At 28.4% G+C, this 23,426-nt stretch overlaps 1 protein-coding gene across 1 annotated transcript; it reads right to left on the minus strand.

Annotated features, from left to right (window-relative positions):
* Positions 1-2,950: 2,950 nt before the first annotated feature.
* Ns3 (nucleostemin 3) lies at positions 2,951-22,708 on the minus strand. Its single transcript, XM_087151624.1, has 14 exons — positions 22,497-22,708; positions 21,938-22,064; positions 20,714-20,834; positions 20,511-20,597; positions 18,501-18,587; positions 17,317-17,460; positions 16,490-16,571; positions 13,879-14,046; positions 11,888-11,989; positions 9,234-9,377; positions 7,635-7,755; positions 5,127-5,326; positions 3,764-3,808; positions 2,951-3,166 (listed from the first exon to the last, which is right to left on the minus strand). Exons 1-14 carry the CDS (start codon positions 22,578-22,580, stop codon positions 3,038-3,040), a joined length of 1,641 nt encoding a protein of 546 aa, XP_087007750.1. The 5' UTR covers positions 22,581-22,708; the 3' UTR covers positions 2,951-3,037.
* Between the last annotated feature and the right edge of the window lie 718 nt (positions 22,709-23,426).

The raw sequence follows: 23,426 nt of genomic DNA on the forward strand, positions 1-23,426 counted from the left end.
AACAGGCCTCCATTGATCTGACGTCCAGTGGACATGTTGTCGGGCCCACTGCAAACGGTCTCTCCTATGGCGTGATGTGAGCGGCACGCAAATGGCTGGTCGTCTCGCATACAGACCACCTTCGTGGAGCCTTCTGCGCACAGTTGACGTTGACACCAACCTTCCGGTGGCTGCAGCAAGAGAGGATCTAAGATGTGTCGGAGTAGCGGTTCTATTCCTGCGTGCACTTAATGTCAAATATCGGTCATCGGCACTGGTCGTAACAGTTGGCCGTCCTTGACTGAACCTCCTAGATGCCGAATCTGTGGTTTGAAATTGCCTCCAAAGTCTATGAACCACAGATGGACTCACATTTAGCCATCTGGCCACTTCTGATTGACTCTGCCCTGCCTCTAGTCTCCCGATGGCTCTCCATCGTAGTTCTTCAGGCAAATGATGCCTAGAGGTCATTATTACGAATTGGCTATCTCAGATTTTCAATGTCGCAATCACAGTAAAATTTGTGTGCTTTCTCTCAAACTTGGACTTTTATGCTCCAGGCAGATGACGTAAGCCGAGTGCAGCGCCACTAATTTGCATATTGCAATTTTACTCAGCTACTCTTAGTGGACAACATATGCAAATTTTGCACGGTTTGGCTTACTTTTGAAAGAGTTATCGCTATTTTTGTGATTTTTCCTTAATTTATGATAACCAGTGTATGTAAAAAAAAAATTATGTTTATTCAGAGAAAGTACGTTTTTGTGTCCGATTTCGTAACTTAATTTATAGTAAGCACTAATTAATTAGCATATTTGAGGTCACCCCCGGGAACCATTAAGATTGACTTTTAGTTCGTGAAAATCCGATGATTAGAACGAAAGTTATTCAGGGTGATATCTTTTTTTTTTGCGGACTGTACATTATTTTCCTATAATAGCAATTAGTTAAGTATCCCTAGAGCCAATAATAGCTTGACAAGTACCGACCACAGTGTTGACGTAAAATATCCTCACAGGTAGACGGATTTTGAATTGGAGTACCCTTGCAGTCGAGTAAACCATGAGAGGTTTCCGTGGTTTTCCTTTCTGTATAGTGCAAATGTGGGTTAGTTTTATCAAAACGTTCTCCACGAAAACTAGTTTGACCCAGGAGCTCCCTTGTTTTGTGTTGTGCTCAAAATTACTAGGCTACAGAATTACACTTTGCTAGTAGTCAAAAACCACTACCTATTATTATTTAGTTCATTTTTTTACCTATTGTGTAAAAAAATAACATTAAAAAAATAAAAGAATACATGGGTGTTGCTCAAGAGCTAAAGTTGCGGCGGATCATTTAGCGTAAATAAGAATCGCAATGTGCAACTTTTAAATCAGGTAAATACGAAAATCGATATTAAAATCGCGTGAATAAAAATCGAGATATTTGCAGAGTCTGGACTTGTGATTTCTAAAAGGCTCGTTTGTATTGCTTTTGTTTAGACATAATAAATAAAAATTTACGAGATTAATTGAATGAGCAAATAAATATTTTCACCGTAAATCCACCTCTATTTTTTTTTGTTTTCACGCCAGAATACAAGAAGCAGCGACGTCTGAATTAAGAAAATACGAGCTATCCAGCTGACGGATAAAAAATACGGAAAATCTTATTTTCTGTGCGTGAAATCGGAGAAAATAGCTAAAATAAGTAAAAATGCGGAAGGGTTAGCAGCTAGGGCGTAGATTGAATTTTCTGTTTATCTTTGAAAATCGTAAATAAATATAATTATTTTACTTCAATGACTGAATTAAAAAAAAAAAAAAAAACGGGATATTTATTTAAAAAAACGAAACTTTTAGAAAATCAGAGTTTTTGATAAAAAGGCTGAAATTCGAGAGACAAAAAAAATCTCATCCCTGTGTAAAGGTCAACCAGTTTTATCCCAAGGAAATGACTTTTAGAGAAACTTCAGAGGGAGGAAAAGGAACTTCAATAATTTCCCTCCGCGGAAAATTAAATTCCTCATAAAACATTTTAACTTGTGCAAAAAAAATTTCAGCCGAAATTAGCGGAGAAAAAGGAAAAATTTGAAAAAAAGCGGAAATCCGCGAAAGAATCTCATCCCTGTAAATGCCATAAACACTTTTAACCATAGAAAATTTTAAAAAACTACAAAAAAAACGTTTAATTTATTATTTTTTTTTTATCTGAATTCATCGAATTCCTTAATTGCAAAATCCTGAATACGTAAGTATTAGTTGAAACTTAAGGGACAATTATTCATTAAAACTTAAATCCATTTCGATAAAATCAGCTGATCTGAGTCAGTTGCAAGGCTGTGATTCAAATCACCGAATCAATTCAGTGATTCAGCAAAATTACAAGGCGGCAGAGTTGAACATTAGCCGTCTTAAACCCAAAAAATTGGGTTTGCTGTTAGACGGTGGTTATAAAATAAAATACTTATAAAGATATTCATTGAAATTTATCAGCCTAATCTTTAGTATTGCTGATACTTAAAATTTGTATTAATTTCTGAATATAAATAGTCTCTGATTTAAAATGTCATATATTGATACATTAAATTTATTTATTTTGAATTCCGTCGATATGTATTTATCTTTAATGTGCTAATATTTATTAAACCTAAAGTTCAATGAAACAAAAGCAGGAATCAATGTTTCTGTGATAAAAGTGTTAATATTAAGTAATTTAATGCAGATAAATTGTTTTTAAACTAAAGACAATTGGCATAAAAATACACTCATAACTAAATTTACAACCCTAAAAGTAAAACAAGAATCGATTACACTTTTTAGACAACTGCCATTTTTTTCGTATTTAATAAATTAAATCTTTACAAAACTCTTAACTTACACATATATGAAAAATATAATTTTGATAAATTAAATTTTTTCCGAACAAAATACAAATAAACAGATCATTAAGTAAAATTGCATAAGAAAAAAATGAAATAAAACAGAAAGTGTTAAAAAATCCTACAAGCCATCACTGTTCCTTTTATTTATAAAATTTATTTACAAACATAACAAGCAATTTAATTATTTTTACATTGCTACTCATATGGGTTATGATAGACCCTTCTCAATTTTTCTTTTTTATTTCTATTGTTATGCTTTTTCCAAGGTTTACTCCCAGAGCCACCATCTTGACTTCCTATACTTCCTTTAGATTTCAAATGAGCCTAAAAAAGAATACTATTTATTTTAATTATAATAGAAAAATTAAATTAATAATTAAATATATAAAAATATAGCCAATGTTTGGATGGATTTTACTTCAATTAAATAGATCAAAATTATCTTAACTATTTATGATTTAAAAGCAGCCCTACTTAACATAATGGAAATATATTAATCAAAATGAAAAAACCTTTTTAAATTGATTTAAAAACTGTTCAATTTAACACTATAAAGAAGCACAATAATAAATGCAATTAAACTACGTTTTCGTAAAAAATTAGAAGAGTAATATCATTATACTTGTTAGCTTTAGTGCATGTAATAATTTTGAAATATAAACTAGATCATAAACTGTATTTAATAAGATGCAACATGCATACAATAAAAGAAATACCATAACAGCTAATATTTACAATTATCTGAACAAATTTCAATTGCCTTAAAAAATCTGACTGTGACCGAAAAATTTAACATACTTTACTGTTTTACAAGGCACACATCATTTTTAAAGCAATGACAGAAGAAAAAGTATGATTAAAAACAGAAAAAAATAACTAAAAAAAAAGATATCAAAAGAAGGTATTTTTTCTGATTCTTACTTGAGCAAAAAATTTCTTGTCTGCTGCACTTAGTGTTTCTTTTTTCTGAAAAAAAAATAAAATAAATATACACCATTGAAACACCAATTTAATGTACTAAAAATATAAATAACAAAAAAAAATCTTTTATATTCGAACTGCATGATAGTACACAAAATAGTAACTTTTGCATTAATGAATGCAAGGCATTACAATTTTAATTGTAATTTTTTTTTAATATTTAAAAAAATTTTTAGTTAAAAATAAATCCAACCTAGAAACACCAAACTAGTAGTAATTAGCCTAAATGTAACATATCTCAGCACCTTATAAACATAATTTTTTGCAATGATAAACAATATAGCTTTTAGAATTTTATAGCATTTGAAGATAAATTCATAGAGATGGAACTATTTTAAGAGTTTTGAGAATAACATAAACTAGCAAACATTCATGTCCATAGCCTAGGTGTTCAGATTAATCAATCAATGGGTCTACATATAAACACTGCATTTTCAATTGAAAAAGTTCATTGAAAGGGTGAAAATGGTGAGGCATTCATGAAGAGCAAGACAATATGAATTATGATTTTCAGCTGTTGAACTACAAATGCAGAAAGAAGTTCAAATTTCAATGAATAGATCCAGCACCCATCAAAGCAGTTTATTTTCCTGGATCATATTATTATTATTCAAAAGAATATTATTGATAGCAAGTAAAGAAATTTGGTTTTTCTGGCCTTGCCTTTATATGATGAATTGGAATGAATTATTCTCAGTCATTTATTTAGTCAATATGTAACACATTCTTGGAACTCGTTTAAGTTATAAAATTGATAACTAACAAATGAGGGTGGACCCCACATAACACTTATACCCCTAAAAGAAAAAGAAAGAAGCAGGGCCTTGAATAATTTATGGGCCATATGCATGATTTCAGAATTGTCCTTTGTTTATTTTAATTTTATTACTGATAAGAGTTTCTAAAAATCATGTATGTGCAGTGACTCTTTATAAGAACTAATTCATGTGTTTTGAACATTGCTTTGTGCATTCTTTTTTCAATAACATATGAACACTCCAGTTAAAAGTCTACTTGTGCCTATTTTATTTTAGCCAAGTTAAGCAAGGAATCATACATTAAAAAATTTTAATCTTTAATTCCTGCAGTGGACTGTTAAACATATTTCCCCTTCTTCCCTTTCTTTATTCATGAAAACTAATGTTTCGATTTCAAATGGACAAGAATAACTTAATAGTGATTTTTCTAAATACAAAATAACAAGTAATATTCAAAAATGTAATAGATAAAAATGCACAAAGGAAAAAACATTTTAAATTGTCTTTAAAAAAAAAACCAAAATAAAACATTGAATTTTTTATACTTCAAGGACTTCATTTTCTTTTGGAACATTCTGGTGCGAAATTTTCTTAGCTTTCATTTCAAACTTATGATAGTCTTCTTGTTTAATACCAGGAGGGGCGAAACAGTACAACAACTTCCCATTGATAAAATCCTTCAATATGTAACGTGCTGAACGGGCATTATCGGGAAGACCTCTTGATGTCATGTAACCTCTGCTATCTACATTAAAAGCCAATAAAAAAAATTTCAATAAAAATTATCACACACAAGACACTATAATTTTCCCTAAAAATACTTATAAACCATAGGTTTAAAAATGAAGCATGATAAAAATAAATCCATTATTACTATACATTTAACACAATAATAGAGTGCTTCCAGTTAAGTGATATAACGTGCAAAATACGGCAAAAATTGTATAGGAGGCACAATTTTCCATTGCAGAATGGTAAAAATAGTACGCCAGCAAATGTAGTCAAAATTATAACTAAACTTCAAATATGAATTAAAATTTCCTTTTTTGTTGTTGTTAATAACTAAAGGAGAAATTAAGGATACTTCTGAGTGTCCAATCACACCATTGCTTTTACTTTATGCGCATGTTTGATCAGCCCCAATCAAAAGTGTTGATTGTTCAAATAGAACTCTCTTCCTATTTAGAAATTCTTTGTTTTGTCTATCAAATGAAAAATGACTATGAATGTGCAAATTTATGGTTCGATAAAACAATAGAAAATTCATATTTTAAATAGGATTACTAAAAATTGGTCCTGCCTTTAGTAATAAAAGGTCAAGAAACATGGAAGCATAGTTTCTAAAGCATAGCTGAATTACTGATAGAATAATAACAGTGTATTAAGATATAGTAATACTTATAGATTACACTGGAATTTTAAGATTTATAATCTTAAAAAATAAGCAATTAAATTTGATTTTTACTTTTCTTAAAAATGAGTAGGGAAAAGTATTGTATATTGAATCACATACATTTTAAACCAGTGAAATTATTTATATCAACCTGAGAAGTATTTCCAAAGCATAGCTGAATCACTGATATAATTATAATACTTGTAAGAAAAAATAGCAATACAGTGAAATTGTATGATTTATAAAGACATACAAACAGAGATGATGATAACTGCAGCAGAGATGATGATAACTGTTGTCTTACCAAACCAACCTAAGCTTAAGTGGCCACCTGATCTGTGATAATTTTTAATTTCCGCTCGCAACAATGAGCAAGGGAGCGTTTGGTGGCAGAAAGTTTATTCGAGACAGTGAAGGACAAAGGATGTAAATTTGCTCGCTCAAGACTTAATTAAAAATTTTAACAATCATTATTTCTTATCTTAAGTAAACGAGCTTAATTTTATAACTCAGATAATCTCCTTTAAAGCATAAAATTATTGTAATTATATAGCTTTCCATATATGTTGCAATAAGCTCATCAAAGAAAATTGGTAATGTATCATTGTTTTAGTATTGACAACCTTATTCTCTAATCTCAGTGTAAACTTAGTTATTTTCATTAGAGCTCATCTCCACCACTAGTAAAGGTTGGAATATATGAAAATGAATATAATTACATTCTTCTTATTTTAAGTTTTGAGTATGATGATACAGCAGTAAACACACTTTGTAAAAGTTGTTTAGTAGAACAGGGTCAGCTTTTTTTTACTAAGATCAAGATAAGAAAATTTTTTTAAGAGAGTTGAATAGCAAAAGAAGAAAAGAAAAAAAAAACAGACATGCTTAATAAAACAGGTTGACGGAAGTTTTTGTGAATTGATATCTCTTCAGTTTTTAGAATAATACATTTATAGTACTTTATATAAGGTTTGTTCTGTACCAATTTAATGGGTTTCAATTCCAACCAATTAAATGTTTTAAGCTTAATTCGAAGTCAATAAAAAATTTATTCAATAACAGGGTTATTGAACACTCAGAAGCTAACCTAGAATTTTTAACTCAGTATCTATTTTTTACGAAAATGTTTAAAGTATCATAATTTTCTGAGTAAAAATGTGTTAAAAAATTTATTTTGATGGAAATATTTTTCTTTAAAATAAAAAGCTATTAAAATACTTGTTTACAACTTTTCACACAATGTTTACTTAACATGATTATTAGCAATTAAGAAAAATAACAATAGGTTGGGTATCTGTCATTGAACTTGCAAGTGTTCATGAGACTTTCGAAATATGGACACATATTGAATTATTTTTCTATAAAAGTGCCCAGAGTTTAACAAAAAATTTACAAATTTCGATTTTTTATTCTTTCTAAGGTGTTGATTTTGCTACAATAATTATGATTTTTGTGAAAGTAATGATAAATGGTAGCAAAATCCACCTGCATACTTTACCCTGATACTATACGTTGAAATACATATTCTGCAATAAGAACTAAATTTTATTGGTTCAAAAGTTTGCATAAAAAAGTCTTTTTACTTATTCATAGGCTCAGTACAGCTCAGAAATTTAAATTTAGCATTATTGAAATTTGAATCCCAAGCATATGTACTTACATCCATGAGCATTTAAAAATTCTTCTGCAGTTGGTATTGTGTCTCTTCCTTTTTCCCCAGTACTAGGAATCAACAGGGAATATGAAGATTCCAACAATTGACGAGGAATTAAATTAGTCACTTAAAATCAGTTAAAGAAAAATATACTACAACAAAATAAAACTTAATTTAGGCAATTCTATTTATTATATCTTCAGTAAGATGTTTAGAAAATTACAAGAAAAACTAATTTTTTAATGACAATGGAATTAAGACGATGGATAGTAAACTACAAATGAGGAAATTAATAGTGTTTTTATTATTTAAAACACAATGGATCTAAGATAAGTTTTTTTTTTATAGAAACTAAAATTAATTTTTTTTAAAAATTACTAATAAAAAGAGGCTTAATTTTTAAGATCACAGGAGATTGTACATAAATTGTTAAGTCTATGTAAGAAAACAGGAAAGTTTGTATCTATGTTATATGTCACGTAATCCAATATGGCTGAGTAAACCAAGCGGATTCTTTCATGAAATCATAAAAGCAAAATGATTGAAAGCAGTATTAAAACTAAAAAAATAAATTTGTATAAATTTTGATATTAAGAAAATTTCCAAGACTTTCACTCTCGAGAGCACAGGCTTGCTCCTTTGACTACCAGTCTTTTTAAATTCAATGTCTTTCCCTTAAGGAGAGAAAAGGGAAGTCAAAGCCAAAATACTAATGCTAGGAATTTTGAATTCGGCAAAAAACGAATGATGCAAAAGACAAATTTATTTTCATATCATCACACCAATAAGTGATTAAAACAATGCAAATTTTTTAGTTATATATCATATTTTACTATGTCCATACTGATGCAGCCTAAATGAAAAGTTCAGCATCAGTCACCAATGACTGACTGATATAGTACTCAAAACATGACTGTTTTTTTAAGGCTTTGCAGTCATATGAAATGATGCTCTTTTAAGAATATGTTATTTCTTATAACAGCAGTGAGTTTGCAACAGTTACTCATGAATGTTAGGTTAAGTTAGTTTATCTATAGCAATTGCTCTCTATGCTTATTCTGAAAAAAAGAGCAAAATGTCAATTTGCTGAAAAGCCACAATTTTGCAAAAATGAAAAACATTTGTGGTTTGTTGTGAAATTTTGTGATTTTTAAATAGTTTGATAACTTTAAAGCATTCAAGTTATTTGTTCATTGTAAAGCTCAGATAATTCTTCACAGTACGATGGTATATATAGTTTAAAAATATAATTATGCAGTGAAGCTTTTAAATTGTGGCTTTCTTTAAATTTTCCTTGGCGATAGAGCTTTGATAAACTATGTTAAAAAAATAATGTTATCAAAGAAAATTTTTAAAAAAAAATGAATTAAAATGTTTAATGATATAATTCAAAGCATTTCAGAAACTGTTAAATTAATAGTTTTTTTTAAATATACCTTAACAGTTAGCTCTATCATAGAAAACAGAGTAACCATTTAACTTACTTGCTATTAGCTAATATAAAATGTCCTTTCAAGATGAAAACATTTTTAAAAAATTATATGTATTTTATATATGAAAGAAGAATAAATGCTACTTGAAGTTTGAAAATTTTTTAAAGGATATCAGAGAAACAGGTTGATTCCATTCTGTTAGCTGATCAATTGGAAGTATACCATTGATAACCATCTCTGCTTTTGTGGACACGAAATTTGGAAAAACCAAGCCAGGACAATCACACAGACACAAATCTTCATCAATTATAAAAGTCTAGATAGAACATTAAATTAAAACATTTTTATTAAAATTAATACATTTCAATTAAGAGAAAACATGCAGGGATTGTTATGAGAAAAATGATGTATGAAAATAAATAAAAAATACTAACTACAGAAATGTCTTAAAAGTAACATGTTATATGAATAATAAACAAATTGCTGGTTGGTCACAGAATAAATAGATTTATACTTTTTGAAGAGATTCATATTTAGCAATTTTTATGATACTGGAGATCAAATTTTTAATTGTTATTGTTTCGAATAACACTTGGACGAGCCATCGGCCTTGTGAATGAAGATAAAGAGGGAAAGCATTTTGTTTGACAAGAGACACCGCTAGGGTGAAAGCAAGACTTAGCTCAGAAACCCTCAGGTAGGAGGCAGTACCACTCTTTCGTGAAGTCACTTCCACAATTTAGACATAGGAAAGTTTATTGAAAAAAATTGTTAAAAAAGTTAACATAAGCACATCAAGAATAAGTAATGGAAAAATTATAATTTCTTTCATAATTAAAGCAAACAACTCGTGTACAAAACTAGAGACATTTTGACACAAAAAATTAACTAAGTAAAAGGCAATTTAATGAAGATAAAAAAATATTTGGATGAAAGGAGAGGTATTTTGGGAAAAAAATTACACCCTTTCATATCATATGGTTTTATAAAACATGTACTGAACTGATCTGATCATAACAGCAGCTATTATAACATTTTTGGTACTTTTCCCCTAATTTTAAATAACTTGAATTTGAGTTAAACAAAATTAGCTAAAAAGCTAAAATAAAAACAATCAATATAACAATATAATTTAAAAATAATAAGAGAATTTTCAAAAGCTTTCACATGATGAAATATTATGTTTAATGTCAACAAATTTTCCGTTTTTTTAATCCATATAAAAGTATTATAAAAATGTCTTGGTGAAGATCAGGTTATAACCATGACATATAAAAAAAAGATTTTGCTAATTTAAAACGATGTTAATTTTTGCAAAACATAATAATTGATAATCTAATTCATTTTAACAATGAAAAAACAAGCTTTAACACTTTTGAAAGTAAAGGTAGATTTGAAACCAAATCAATAAAAATAAATTGAAGCACTTTGAAAAAATGAACAGTATCAAGCAAGAAAATATATTTCCTTTTAGATATGTCAGCAAATAAATTATACATTTACATGATTAGGTTAATAACAGAATTAAATTCAACGGTACTGAATGTCTTTGGATACAATGAGTTAGAATATGTTTTTAGAAAAAATAAAGAATAAATAATTTAAATTTATTTAAAAAAAATTTGAATAGAACTTTTTATAGTATTCAAGCAAGGATGTTTAAAATTCAATGATAAATTGTGCATAATTTGTATAAAATAGAACTCAAATATAATAAGCTTTATTCAGTGAGATTCCTGATTTAATAAGTCAAATAGTAAGTTTCTTTTGGTACAACAGGTTCATTTTGCACAGTATTGTAGAGAAACAAAATTGTTACATTTGGGGGGGGGGATTTAAGGAGAAAAATAATTTTGGAAGCATGAAATTATATAGGAAAGGGTGAAAAAACTATAAAAAAAATTCATAGTGCACTATCACTTGTTTAAAATTATTGAAAGTATTTTGGAACATAATTATTGTCATTTGGAAATAATTAAATCATTTTCAAAGTTATTGACAGTAGGTGCAACCCTTCAGAAAAAGAAGGAATTCAAACCAGAGTCGACACCAATTTAGCCTTCCGTATTGGTTCCAGAAAATAAGGAAAGAAATTTTAGGGTGTTTTAATAACATTAGAGAAGCACTTGTGGAGTTGCAGAATCGTAAGCGATTTCAGAGTCACATGTAAGAAAAACTCATTCTCAGTCCTTGACATTTCATGAAATCATATTTTTTGTTCAGCTGTTTAAAATGTAAAAATTTTGAACCATTAAAAAAAAAATGCTAAAATTATAATACTCTTAGACAAAGGAGACAAAATGTTGCTATATATAAATAAAATTTGTAAAATTATGCTATTCAAACAAGTTGTGTTTTGTGTTTAAATTTTTTCTTTTTGTTCCAAGCTTGAATTTGGATTTAACGAGTAACTGGGTTTAACCAGCGTTATTCCATTTCCTGAATCACATATATGAGATTTATATTATTTTAGATAACAAGTCAAATCTGAGTTCAAGGATAGAACAAAAATAAAATTAAACTAAAAAAAGAACTTACAAAAATTGCATAATTTTACAAATCTTAATTACGTGTTGCAACATTTTTCTCGTTTACCTAGGAGTACTATTATTAAAAAAAAAATTTTTTTACGGTTAAAACTTTATATATTTTAAATAGCTAAAAAACTGGTAATGACTCTGAAACCCGCAATGATTCTAAAACTACACTGGTCCTTATCAGATGATATTGAAACTTCCTCAAAGATAAATTAATAAAATTAAGAAAATATAACATACCTTGTAAAATATTAGAAATTAGTTAACATTGATGAAAAAGAAACTGTACCTGAAAATGTTTAGTTTTACCAGGAGTAGCAGACACAGATACTTTTTTGCTCATCAGGATGGCGTTAATTGTGCTACTCTTACCAACATTAGGATAACCAACCTAAATAAAGAAGATCATCAATTTGACTGCATAAGTTTACTTTATTTTAAAAATAAATGGAAATTAAAATATTTTAATTTAAAAAATTTGTTTAAAGATTTTTGTTTTTACATTGGGAATTGCAAAGAAACCTTTTCTAATATCAACTAAATTTGGGATGAACACTGCTACCTACTCACACTAAACTAAATTTTTCATGTGGTATATTATTGAAAACTCTAATAAATAGGGACATCTGATAAGCATAAAATCTCTATAATCTATGAATTTGTTTAAATATTTTTTTTCTACTAAAATGGAATAGTACCAAATAGTCAATTTTAGCAATAACAGGGTGGCCACTCGAATCAGATTTCAAATTTCCCTGATTTTTCCAGGTTTTCCAGATAAAAATCTTAAAATTTCCAGGTTTTTGTTTCTTTTTTCTTATAAAGTATAGGATGTGTACAAGAAAAGTGTTTATATTGTAAAATATTTTATTCAAAATGTTACTTTTTTAACATATCATACTTGAAAAAAATAATTTATTTTGACTATTTTCAAGATTTTTTATTTATTTTTTAATGTTTTGGTACAAAATTTTGAATCAAAAATCATATATTGACCAACAAAGGAGCCTTTTTTTAAAATTAAAATATGTTATAAGAGGTTAAAATGAAATAGAAAAAATTGCCATTAATGCAACAATTGTAACAATTTGTCGACAAGCATTGCTGTTAGCGATTGTAAAAAAATGTGTGATTCGTTGGTTTGCTCAGAAAAAATAATTCACAGATTTCTTTGAATGGGAGTAGAAAAAGAAAAAGAGTGCGATATAAAATCTATTATCATAAAATTTAACCAACTAATTTTTGGAGAATTTTATAAAGTTAAAAATACAAAAACATTCTGTCAAAATCGAGAAAAAAAAAATAACCACCAAAGCATCGGAACAAACTTGAGCCATAAATGGATTCAGCCCAAAGACAGTATTTAAAAATAGAAGCTAATATCCTAAATCTTTTTCCACCTACACCAGAATCTTTCCTAAATTGCACAGTCCCATAGCGGTCAAAGGTTTCTGCATTCGTTTAGCAACAGTAGGAGAATTTTATGTGGCATTCTAGTTTAACAGCTGTAATGGAGCAAATTCTGATGCAAGCAAAGTATTGCTAAGTTGATGATATTTCAACTGTTTGGCGATACATTTCCGTTAAAAAAAAGTGGGTATAATGGATGAAATAATTTAAATTAAGAAAATTAGCAAATAATTTAAATTAGTGAAATTAAAAATATTATCAAAGAAAAATTTCCAGCTTTTCTTTAAAATTCCCTGATTTTTCCAGGTTTTTATCCAAATTTCCCTGATATTTCCAGGTTTTTTCCAGTATAAAAAAATTCCAAGATAATTCCAGGTTTTCAAGGTGGGTGGCCACCCTGAATAAAGATTCATCATTAAAGAATTTTAAGTCAATAAAAAGGTAAAGAATTATTACAAAAAATTTCAAGTTAATCAAAATTCATCATTATAATTATCAGAAGTTCGTTAGTCCAGGTCAAGCAATACATTTTCCTTGGGATTTCAAAACAACCCTATAGATGACAATGATTTTCAGATTCTTAACTTTTAGGATTTCAAAATCTTTTTCAACTACATCTATCCATCACATTTTGGATCGTTCTCTTCTTTTTCCTTTGGCTTTGTCAAAGCAAGTAATTTTTTGTGGGTTTAAATCATTCATCCTGAAAATATGCACAGCCCAGTCTAGTCTCTTGATAAATATTTTGATACCTGGACTCTTAAAGCATTTTAATATAGATAGCAGAAATTCCTATGTAATATACATTTTTCATTTAAAATTAAAGAAAAGTAAATAATGCACTAGTATTTAATCAGATAAATTCTATACCAGGCCCACTGTAGGTCTTTGAGCAGAAATATTATGAATTTTGGTAACAGCCTTTAGAAAGTTGATTAGTTCTTCTCTTGATAACACTTTCGTGCTGTTTTTGACTTTATGCAGATCAATTTCAATATTTGAATTTTCATCATCCACAGAATTTTCTGCTTCATGATCCTGTAAAATAACATGAATAATTATGTTTTAATTATGGACATACCAAAGATGAATACATTTATTTTATACTAAGAAATATTACAATTAATAACATCTTGTAGATATTCATTTCTTCTTAACTAATACTCAAGAAGGGTACAAATGATGCCAGACTTAGATTTTTTTAACAATTTGAACACAAAAGATAAATGAATGAGACAATATAATACAGGGGTTAGATAAAAATATGGGGACACCTTGTTAAATGTAATGCTTAAAATAAATGTTTATTTTAATGAAATAAGTAGGTGGAGCTAGTATTTACATGTACTGACACTACCAACTAGAATGCCTGAAATTGTCCTAAATTCCATCATGTCAGAGCTAATAGTGAGAAAGTTGTTGGAGTGTGCATAGTGGGTGCTTCCATAAACAAGATAGCCGGGTAATTAATGTTTCAAGAGGTACTGTATCAGAAATTTATTCTGCATATTTGAAATATGGAAAAAATAATATTCTAAATCACAGTTAAGATGAAAGCTTATTGAAGAGGATTGTGACAAAAAATAAGACCACGGCTGCCAAAGTTACAGCTGGAATGAACGTCATGCTCAAAAACCCTTTTTAAGTGTCAAAACAACCAGAAGAGAGCTCCACAAGCAGTGTATTTCTAGCCAAACTGCAATTCCAAAATTATTCATCAGTGATGATAATGCCTATGACAGGAAAAAATGATGTTTAAGTCATAAAGCCTAGACTATGGAACAGTAGAAAACAATACTATTTTCAGGAGAGTCTTATTTTATATTGTTTCCTACTTTTGGCCAAGTTTATGTCTGATGAACCATCCTAATTCCATGATACAGACTGCTAGTAGCCAAATGTGAAACATGGTAGGAGTTCTGTAATGGTTCCATAGCCATCAGAGATCTCCATTAATGTGGCAGCCAAAATGAGGTTTCCTAATCTCCCCATGATAATTCTGAAAGGACAGATTACTGTTAAGAATTATGTAAACAATTTGGCCACTATCACTATTTCAAGACACTATCATCATTGTTCAATGATGATGGTGTTTTCCAAGATTGCAATTCTCTTGTTCACACAGCTCGCATAGTCAAGGGCTGGTTTCCGAGCAGGAGAATGACTTGTCACCTCAGTATTATTGAACCTTTGTGGTCCACATTAGAGAGGAAAGTGTGTGGTTGCTATCCACTGCCATCATCGTTACCTGAACTCATATATATATATATAGCAATTCCCAATATTTCCTAGCTACCAAATCCTAAACGATTGTCTTTTTTTTTTAGTGGAACCAAACTTAACAAATAAAGTTCATTAGCTATTGCAAACATCTTAACAAAAATAGAAAAAATTACTCATAATTTTATCATCGTTTATCAAAAATATTTTAAAATTAATTTTATTTTAGACAGTTTAGATTAGAGCAGCATCTAATTTCGCTGATTTTTTTGGGAGTTTTTTTTATAGACCTTGAGAGTGGTTATCAGTGTAACACTACTTTATTGTTGAATTTTGTTATTTTCCTTGAATTCAAAAGTTTGAGAAGAAATACTAGAGCAATTTTTCTTTAATAGCTAATCTATCTCTAAATTTATTCATGCTATTAGAAAAATATTTGTTAAAAAATAATACTACTATAATAATAATAATTTTTTACTGAATTTTGCTAAAATTATTTCCTAAAATAACCAAAGTATTAAATAAATGATGAATTGTTCATTGGTTATAAATATAATTGCAGGTTTAAAAAATCTTCATAAGTTTGAAAAAAAAAAAAAAACTATAACTCTTGAAACCCCATCACAAAATCCTCTAGGGTACTGCAAAACAACTTTTGGGAATGCTCATGGTTTGGCAATGCAGCAACAGAGCCAACAGAACTTGCATTAACAGACATACTAATGTCATAAAGGAGATATTTAAGATGCATAAAATACTTTAAAGTTATTTATGCACGCTTTGTTACATATCACCTACCGATGCTAACTTAATCAGTTAAGTGGATATTAATGCTGCTCATGAATTCAAAATTCTAAAACTGCTTAAAGCTGTATTTAAACTCCTGATAACGTATTTATTTAATATTATGTGTCATTATCAAATCAATCTGCAGTCTTTCTTCTATCTATTTTGACTGCAGAAATATATATTTCTTAATAAAGCATTTTTTAACACATTAAAGAAGTCTCTCTTTTTTTTTTTTTTAAAGTGTTATGATAATTTTAGACAAAATAAAACTTTAAACCATTTTAAAAGTTTTTAAGGGCAAATGTTTCTTCAACAAAACAGAATAATAATAATAATAATAATAAAAAAAAATAAAAATAAATAAATAAAAAAAAATTGGAGTAATGAGGAATATTTAAAATAACTTAAGTTTTAAAAGTTAGTTTTTAAATTATAACAATTGGTATTTTTAGATTAAAAAAAAATTACATACTTCTGCTCTTTCAATTTGCTGCAGTGCTGAAAAAAATGCAACTTGTATGCCATTTTTTTCAAAGTAATCACTCCAACATTGTCTAAAATAAGAAAGATACAACTCATTACATTTATATATATAATAACATCATTTCTATACATTATGTAATTTTTATATTTATGGTAATATTAATTAGAAACATACTATGTATGTTAAAAAAGTAATGGTACTCTGAATCAGGGTATAAAACAAAAGGAGTCAATTGATCATTCAGAATTTATTTCATCTCTCTCAGAATACTCTCCTCAAACTTCAACCCATTTTTGCAAATGTGTTATTCCATTATCAAAATATGCCTTAAAATCAAATTGTTTTAGTGAATGCCCATTAGAGTTCTCAGCAAGTTTCCTTTCATAGAATTAATAGACTAAAACTAATGACAACAAAGAAGAAATTTTAACTGTGGGAATAAGGAGAAAAAAAAGTTAAAAGATAGCAGGCGAAATCTATGGATGAATATTAAATTTAGCAATCATTATAAACTTTAATCTCAGTAATAAAACATTTATTAATACAGCATTCGAGCAGTCAAAAAATTAGTTTGCCTAAAAAATAAATTAGCAAGGGCTAAATTCAAATATTTGCTCTTTATTGTACAGAATTTACTCATAGAACATAAATAATTCATTGACATAATTATAAATAATATATGTATATACATAGCAAGATTTCTCATACCAAAAATTTAAGGTAAATAAATTTAAATATTAAAGAGGATCGATAGTTGGACGAATTCCCATGCCAAATACATTAATAATTACTATTTTGAAAATGGGGATACTCACCTTTCTGATTCAGTTAGAAAGTCAGCTTTATTCAGCAATAGAACATTTATTTTATTTTCATCCACTTCTTTAACATAAGTTTCTAAATCATGGCAACGAAAAAGTAATGGATTTCGAGCATCTATGATTTGAACAATAACATGGCTGAAATAAAAAATGAAAATAAAAATTGTTCGTCAAATTATATACACATGCATTGATAATTAATGTTCACATATGCTTTCCTTATGCCAAATGTGTAGTGTTGAGACAACATGGAAGAACAACGTACCCCACTTGCTTTTCGGTAAGCTCTAATTTTTGTGCTGATTTTTTACAGTCTTTTGGCTAATAATAAAATTTTTTGCATTTTTGAAAATAAATTTTTAAAGTTTAAAAAGAATAGTAAGAAATACACATGCAATGTGTTAGCACATTGTAGGAACTGTTAAATTTTTCCTTTAGCATTAAATTGCATTAAGAATTTAAATGAAATGGGACAACTTTATTTTAAGGTGGCTATCATTTAGAGAGTTTTAAATAAAACTCAGTCAGAAGCAAAAGTTGTTAAAGCATTTCAGCATGTTACTTTAAAAAAATATTTACATGAAATGAAATTTCGGCATTTATTCACCGTACTGTTTGCCACCACAGCACTGATTTTGACAGAGTTACATTCGCAATTATCTATTACTTTTACAAATGATTAATACTAAGTTCCCAGAAAGAAACATTGCATCAAGTATATTATCTTATTATCCCGAATTTCAATTGGAGTAAAATTATAATTATTATTATTAGTGTCTTAATTTTAGTAGAGTTGAAATTAAATTTGAAATTGATAACTTCAATGTGTGATATTTCTCCATGATCAAATTTTTTGTTAAACCCCTAGTTACATATGTAAAAGTTCAGGAATTTTCTCATAAAAAATGCTCTTAAATTCTGCATAATCTTTTTCATTTTAAAATAATCACTTAATGATAAATTAACAAAATTTTATGATGCTTTGAATGATATTAATATATGGTAAGAGTTACACACGAAATTGTCCTCCAAACTTTATTTTCCCTTTAAACATCTCAACATCCTTCAAACACTTTAAAATCAATAAAATAAGTTGACAATGAAATTTCATATTTGTTTTAAAATGAATATTTCATTGTGATTTAAAAAAAAGAAAATCATAACAGAAAAGTAGTTACCTTCTTTCAATCACTCGCCATAGTTGACGCCACACTTCTAAATTCTTTTCAAATGGTGTCAGGTTTAAATGTTCTTGCTCCTGAATCCTAAAAATAAAATTCCAATTTACACCAATTCCTTACAATATAAAACAATACTGTTTCAGTGCTGTAGAATTTTAGATACACTTTGCTTTTTTCCCAAGATAGTGTTTGCATACAAAGCTCTCCTTGCTTTTCTGATGACTGTTTGTAAATCTTTTGCAAGGCAGATCAGTACTCATACACTTTTTTTATTATTAACTGAATTCATAACAGGCAGAGGGAGCCACATGGCAAAGGGTGACACTATGGACAATTATTTGTCTGCATTCATATATAATTAAGAAATATCTGTAGAAATAAATATTGGCTAGATGTAATTTTATTTTGAGAAGAAAAATTAACAAATAATACATTTCTATGATTGTTAAATACTTAAAAAAATCTAGACATTTTGGATAAATCGCTAAAATTTTGGGTCAGTATAAAACATTTTAGAACAAACTGAATTAAAATTTTTAGAATTTTATTAAAAAATGAAATTTAATATATTGACTACAAGATAAACAATTTAAGAAATATATAATTGTTTTTTGTTCACTGACATTTATAAGAAAAATAAAGATGAATTTTTTTTTTAATAATCTACAATAAAAGAATTAGTTACCTCCAAGTAAATTAAAAAAAGATCACAATAAATTGAAAATGACAAACTTAGCATAGCAAATAAATAAATAACAATGATTAAAATGATCATTACTTTGATTTAAATTTCCTCCCGGATGTTTCCCAGACCGTCGCCAATAGCCCATTGTGCAGTTCTAGTGCGACGTAAAGTAAGAACAACAACAACAATCTTGGTTTTAACAGTTTGATATAAATAAATCTAACTTCACCATTTAAAATTGCTTATTCATCCAGTTCACTTTGTAAATTATATAGAATTTTTTATTTAAAAAAAAAAAAAAATTAGATTCAAGCATTTTTCATTGTAAAATAAATTCTCCAGTTTTACAGAGTTCTCCAATGCCCATCTAGATGCATGTTTCATGCATCAAATTTCAGTTTTACTCCACAAAAATAATCTTGGGAAAGAAAATACTCCTTATAAAATTTTTGTTATAATTTTTCGTTTTTTTTTCTTCTTCCTCCCGGTGTTGAATAAAGAAAATTTCAATGAAAAATGAATCCAAGGGTTGTGTGCAGAGAGAAAGACTCTGATCCCTTTCATGCTTTCTGAATTTAAAAAATTAATTGCCATTGCTTGACACTTATAATAGCTGTTGTTCTGTTTGAAAGATAATTTGTAACTCCTAATATAATAAAACTTAAAAACCCAGCTTTGGAGAGTATAGATAATTTTTTAAGCTTTTTTTGTAAGAACACTTTTTTTATGCCACCAATGAAGGTGTGTTGTTCTCATCCCCATAACCAGCAGAGCTAGATCAGGTCCATGAGCTCGTTCACTCTAAGCAAGTCTAGCACCAGCAGGGGAGCTTGAACCAGGTCCTGCCTGGTAAGTCCCAAACAAGATAAAACAGATACAGTCTTCTAGCGCAGGTGCTCCAGGTCTCTGACCATAGAAGCTGCCCCTTACCCCATCCATGAATGTGTTAATAGAGACAAGAATTCTGAACATTCTGTTGTACGGTGGAAACAAAAAAGTATGTAAAAACAAACACATTCCATACATTTTATAAATAAATTTTGTTTTTTAGAAACTATTTTTCCTGCTGCCCTTTAAGTAGTGAAGAACAATAGAAAATATGAAAATTCTTTTTTCTTGGTTTAGCATTCAAGTGTGTTTAATTTGCATAACTGTGTTTAATTTGCATAATTAATTGCTTTTGTTAAAATATAATACTTGCCATAAAATGGCAACAATTTAGAAACAAAATTTCTGTTTTGAAATTCACCCTTCAAAATTTATAGAGGAGTAAAATTTTTCTATGGAAAACACTGACTTTAGCCAAGGCATAAAATAATTACATTGCAAGTTTACGTCTCCAGGTGAGAAAAGCTTCTCGTTCCTGCGCATCTAATTCTGCCTTCGATGTATTTTCATCCCAAGACGGCCTGAAATAAAAGATGTAATATAATAAAAAATAAATAAAGTTTAAACATTTTTTAAGGACAGGATAAAAAAAAAAATATTTGCAGCAGATACAATATGGACAAAAAATAAGTCATACCGACGAGGAATACACAATACATCTTTATTTTCCTCTTGAGCCAATGAAATTAAATGTTTTTCCTCTTCTGATAGCACTGCACTAGATGCAAGATTTTGTATAAGCTTAACATCTGAGAATTCTGAAAATAAATAAATTATTATTTAGTTGTAGAATTTTCTTTTAGGAGAAAAGCTGAAGGAGATTACATGTAATAAAAATGCAACTTTGTAATGAGCGGTCAGATTACAAAGATTTATTTAAATATATATTTTTAATAAAATTAAAGAAGATAAATCTCCAACCGAATCAAAATTGTTTGGCTTCTAATTAAATAAGTTTATCAGTCAATTAATTTACTAATCTTTATTAATCTATATAATTTATTAATGTTATACAATTTTTTTTTCTTCTGTTGCATGATATTATTTAATTGATCTTGAATATTTCCACATTGTAGAGTTTAAATCTGCAATCAATTTCTCTTTTCTTACTATAGTTCTTTTTTTTCCTTTTTTGTTTTAAATGACAGTTTTAGTATATTTTTTGTCAAAATGTAAAAGTTTAAAAATGTTAACAGAGGGTTGCGTAAATGTTGTGACAAACTTCTAGGGCAGTTAGAAGAAACATTATCAGGATTAAAATTACATGGGAACCAATGACAGGAAATATCATAAGTCACTAAGGACAATTCACTATTATGAACTTTTTATGTGCTTCAGAATACCCATAATAAGGAAATGCCACTAACATTTTGGACAATATTTCAGGGTAAAGGTTCTTATACAATTTTAATCCTGTTAATATGCTCTAACTCCATAAGAAAGTTGTTGCAACATTTACGCAACCCCCTGTTAGCGTTTTAAAACTTGTACATTTCAACAAAAAATAGATTTAAAGTGTCATTTAAAAATAAAAAAAATTCTAGCTTTAGAACGAAACTAATTTTAGATTTGAAATTTCCACACACAAGTTAGGCAAGATCTAGCATTTGTATACATACAACAAAAAACTTATTCTCTGGAATATTTTATGTTGATAGAAAATATTAATTATAAAATCACTTATATTTGAGCATAAAAATTTGATAGCTTCAGCTTATTAATAACAAAGAGCACTTTATAAATAGAAGAAAAAAAATCTGATAACAATTTGTAAAATTAATTATCGTTGCAAACTCATTTATATGAGTTTTAAATATTTATTCTACAATAATCATAATACAACTAGAAATTATAACTATACCCGCATTAAAATCATTTTCAGCTAATGCAGTGGTTGAAAGAAAATCATCTAAGGAAGTTTGCTCTGTAACGCTTTTTAAATCTAAGCGGTTGAAGTCTCTTCCATCAAGAAGGTCACTAGTATGCCTCTGTTGATAAAAAAAACACAACTGTTAATATAAATAAAAAACTTAAAGCGTGAAAGGAATAGAAATTATTATTTTAAAATATAAGTACAAAGATGCAAATTTATGAAAAGAAATTTTTTAATTTTCTATTGTATTTGGTCACATTTACAGCAAAATGTTTTTTTTTAACTACAGCTTTGAAGGAAATAAAAATTAAATAAATGAACTCATGCAAAGAGCACAGCACCATGAAAAAGTGGCATGGATTAATAATAAACATGCCATAAATTCTGAGATTTAAATATGTGAAATGAAATTTAAAGTATCTATTGTCTTATCAGGATATTTTTAATACAAGAACTCTTTTAACACTTATAAGAAAAAAAAGTAAACAGAATACTCGTGAGTAAGACAAATAAATATTAATATCAAAATTATAAATTACAAACTCACATAACCATCCTTAACCACGATATTTTTCTTCCGTTTATGAGCTTTAATTAAGCTCCTACCCAGAGCCAGTTCTTTTTTAGGCATTTCTTGTGATAGAAAAAAATCTAAAATTCAATTATTGATCTAGAGTTATTAAATAGCAAAATGGAATTGTTTATTAGTTTATAATAAAACAAATTGTTTATCTAGCTCTAGTAAGCTTTTGAATGCTTATTTCTGTCTATTCTACTTTACGACTTTAAGATTTCGTGAATATTACTTTTAAACTGGTGTGGTAAAGTTGTGCGGTTTTATGTTTATCATAATTTAACACTTTAACGCAATAAACCTCTATCTTGCCAGAAATAAGCAACCAGAAGCGTATTCGAAACCAGTCGAAATCTAAGTATAATACCTACTTTACTAAAACGGTGTGATTATATTGATTTATTTTTTCAGAATGCATAAAATATAATAATTTTTTACAAAGAAACTAATTAAAGTACATAAACTTATAATAAACATTCTACTTTATATAAGCATTTATCATTTTTTATTACTCAGACTTGTGTTATATCCAATCTCTCTGCGAATATGTCAGGCTCTCAACAAGGCCGAGGAGGCAAGTCAATGCAGCGACCATATCGAACGCCCGATGACTTCGATCGCGAAGCAATCAAGAAGGAAATTTTCGAGGGTGTTACGACATGTTCTGACGAAAAAGCGGCATTATACCGAAGACTTCATCAATCCAATTACAACAACCTTTCTGTCATGCCTGCTAGAGATCTGCGGAAATACGATAGATATGAGAACTTATTCAGAAGTGAAACCGTGCTTGCTGCTCTTAAAGAGAGAGAAAAACTGCTTCAGTCTTCTTTAGAGAACCCGCAAAATTATATTGAGCCAACAAACTCCAACGAAGTAAATGACAAAGAGACTACAGACCCT

Source organism: Parasteatoda tepidariorum, chromosome 9 (genome assembly GCF_982258835.1).
Source record: "Parasteatoda tepidariorum strain Cologne lab strain chromosome 9, Ptep-v5.0, whole genome shotgun sequence".
Lineage (NCBI taxonomy): Eukaryota > Metazoa > Arthropoda > Arachnida > Araneae > Theridiidae > Parasteatoda > Parasteatoda tepidariorum.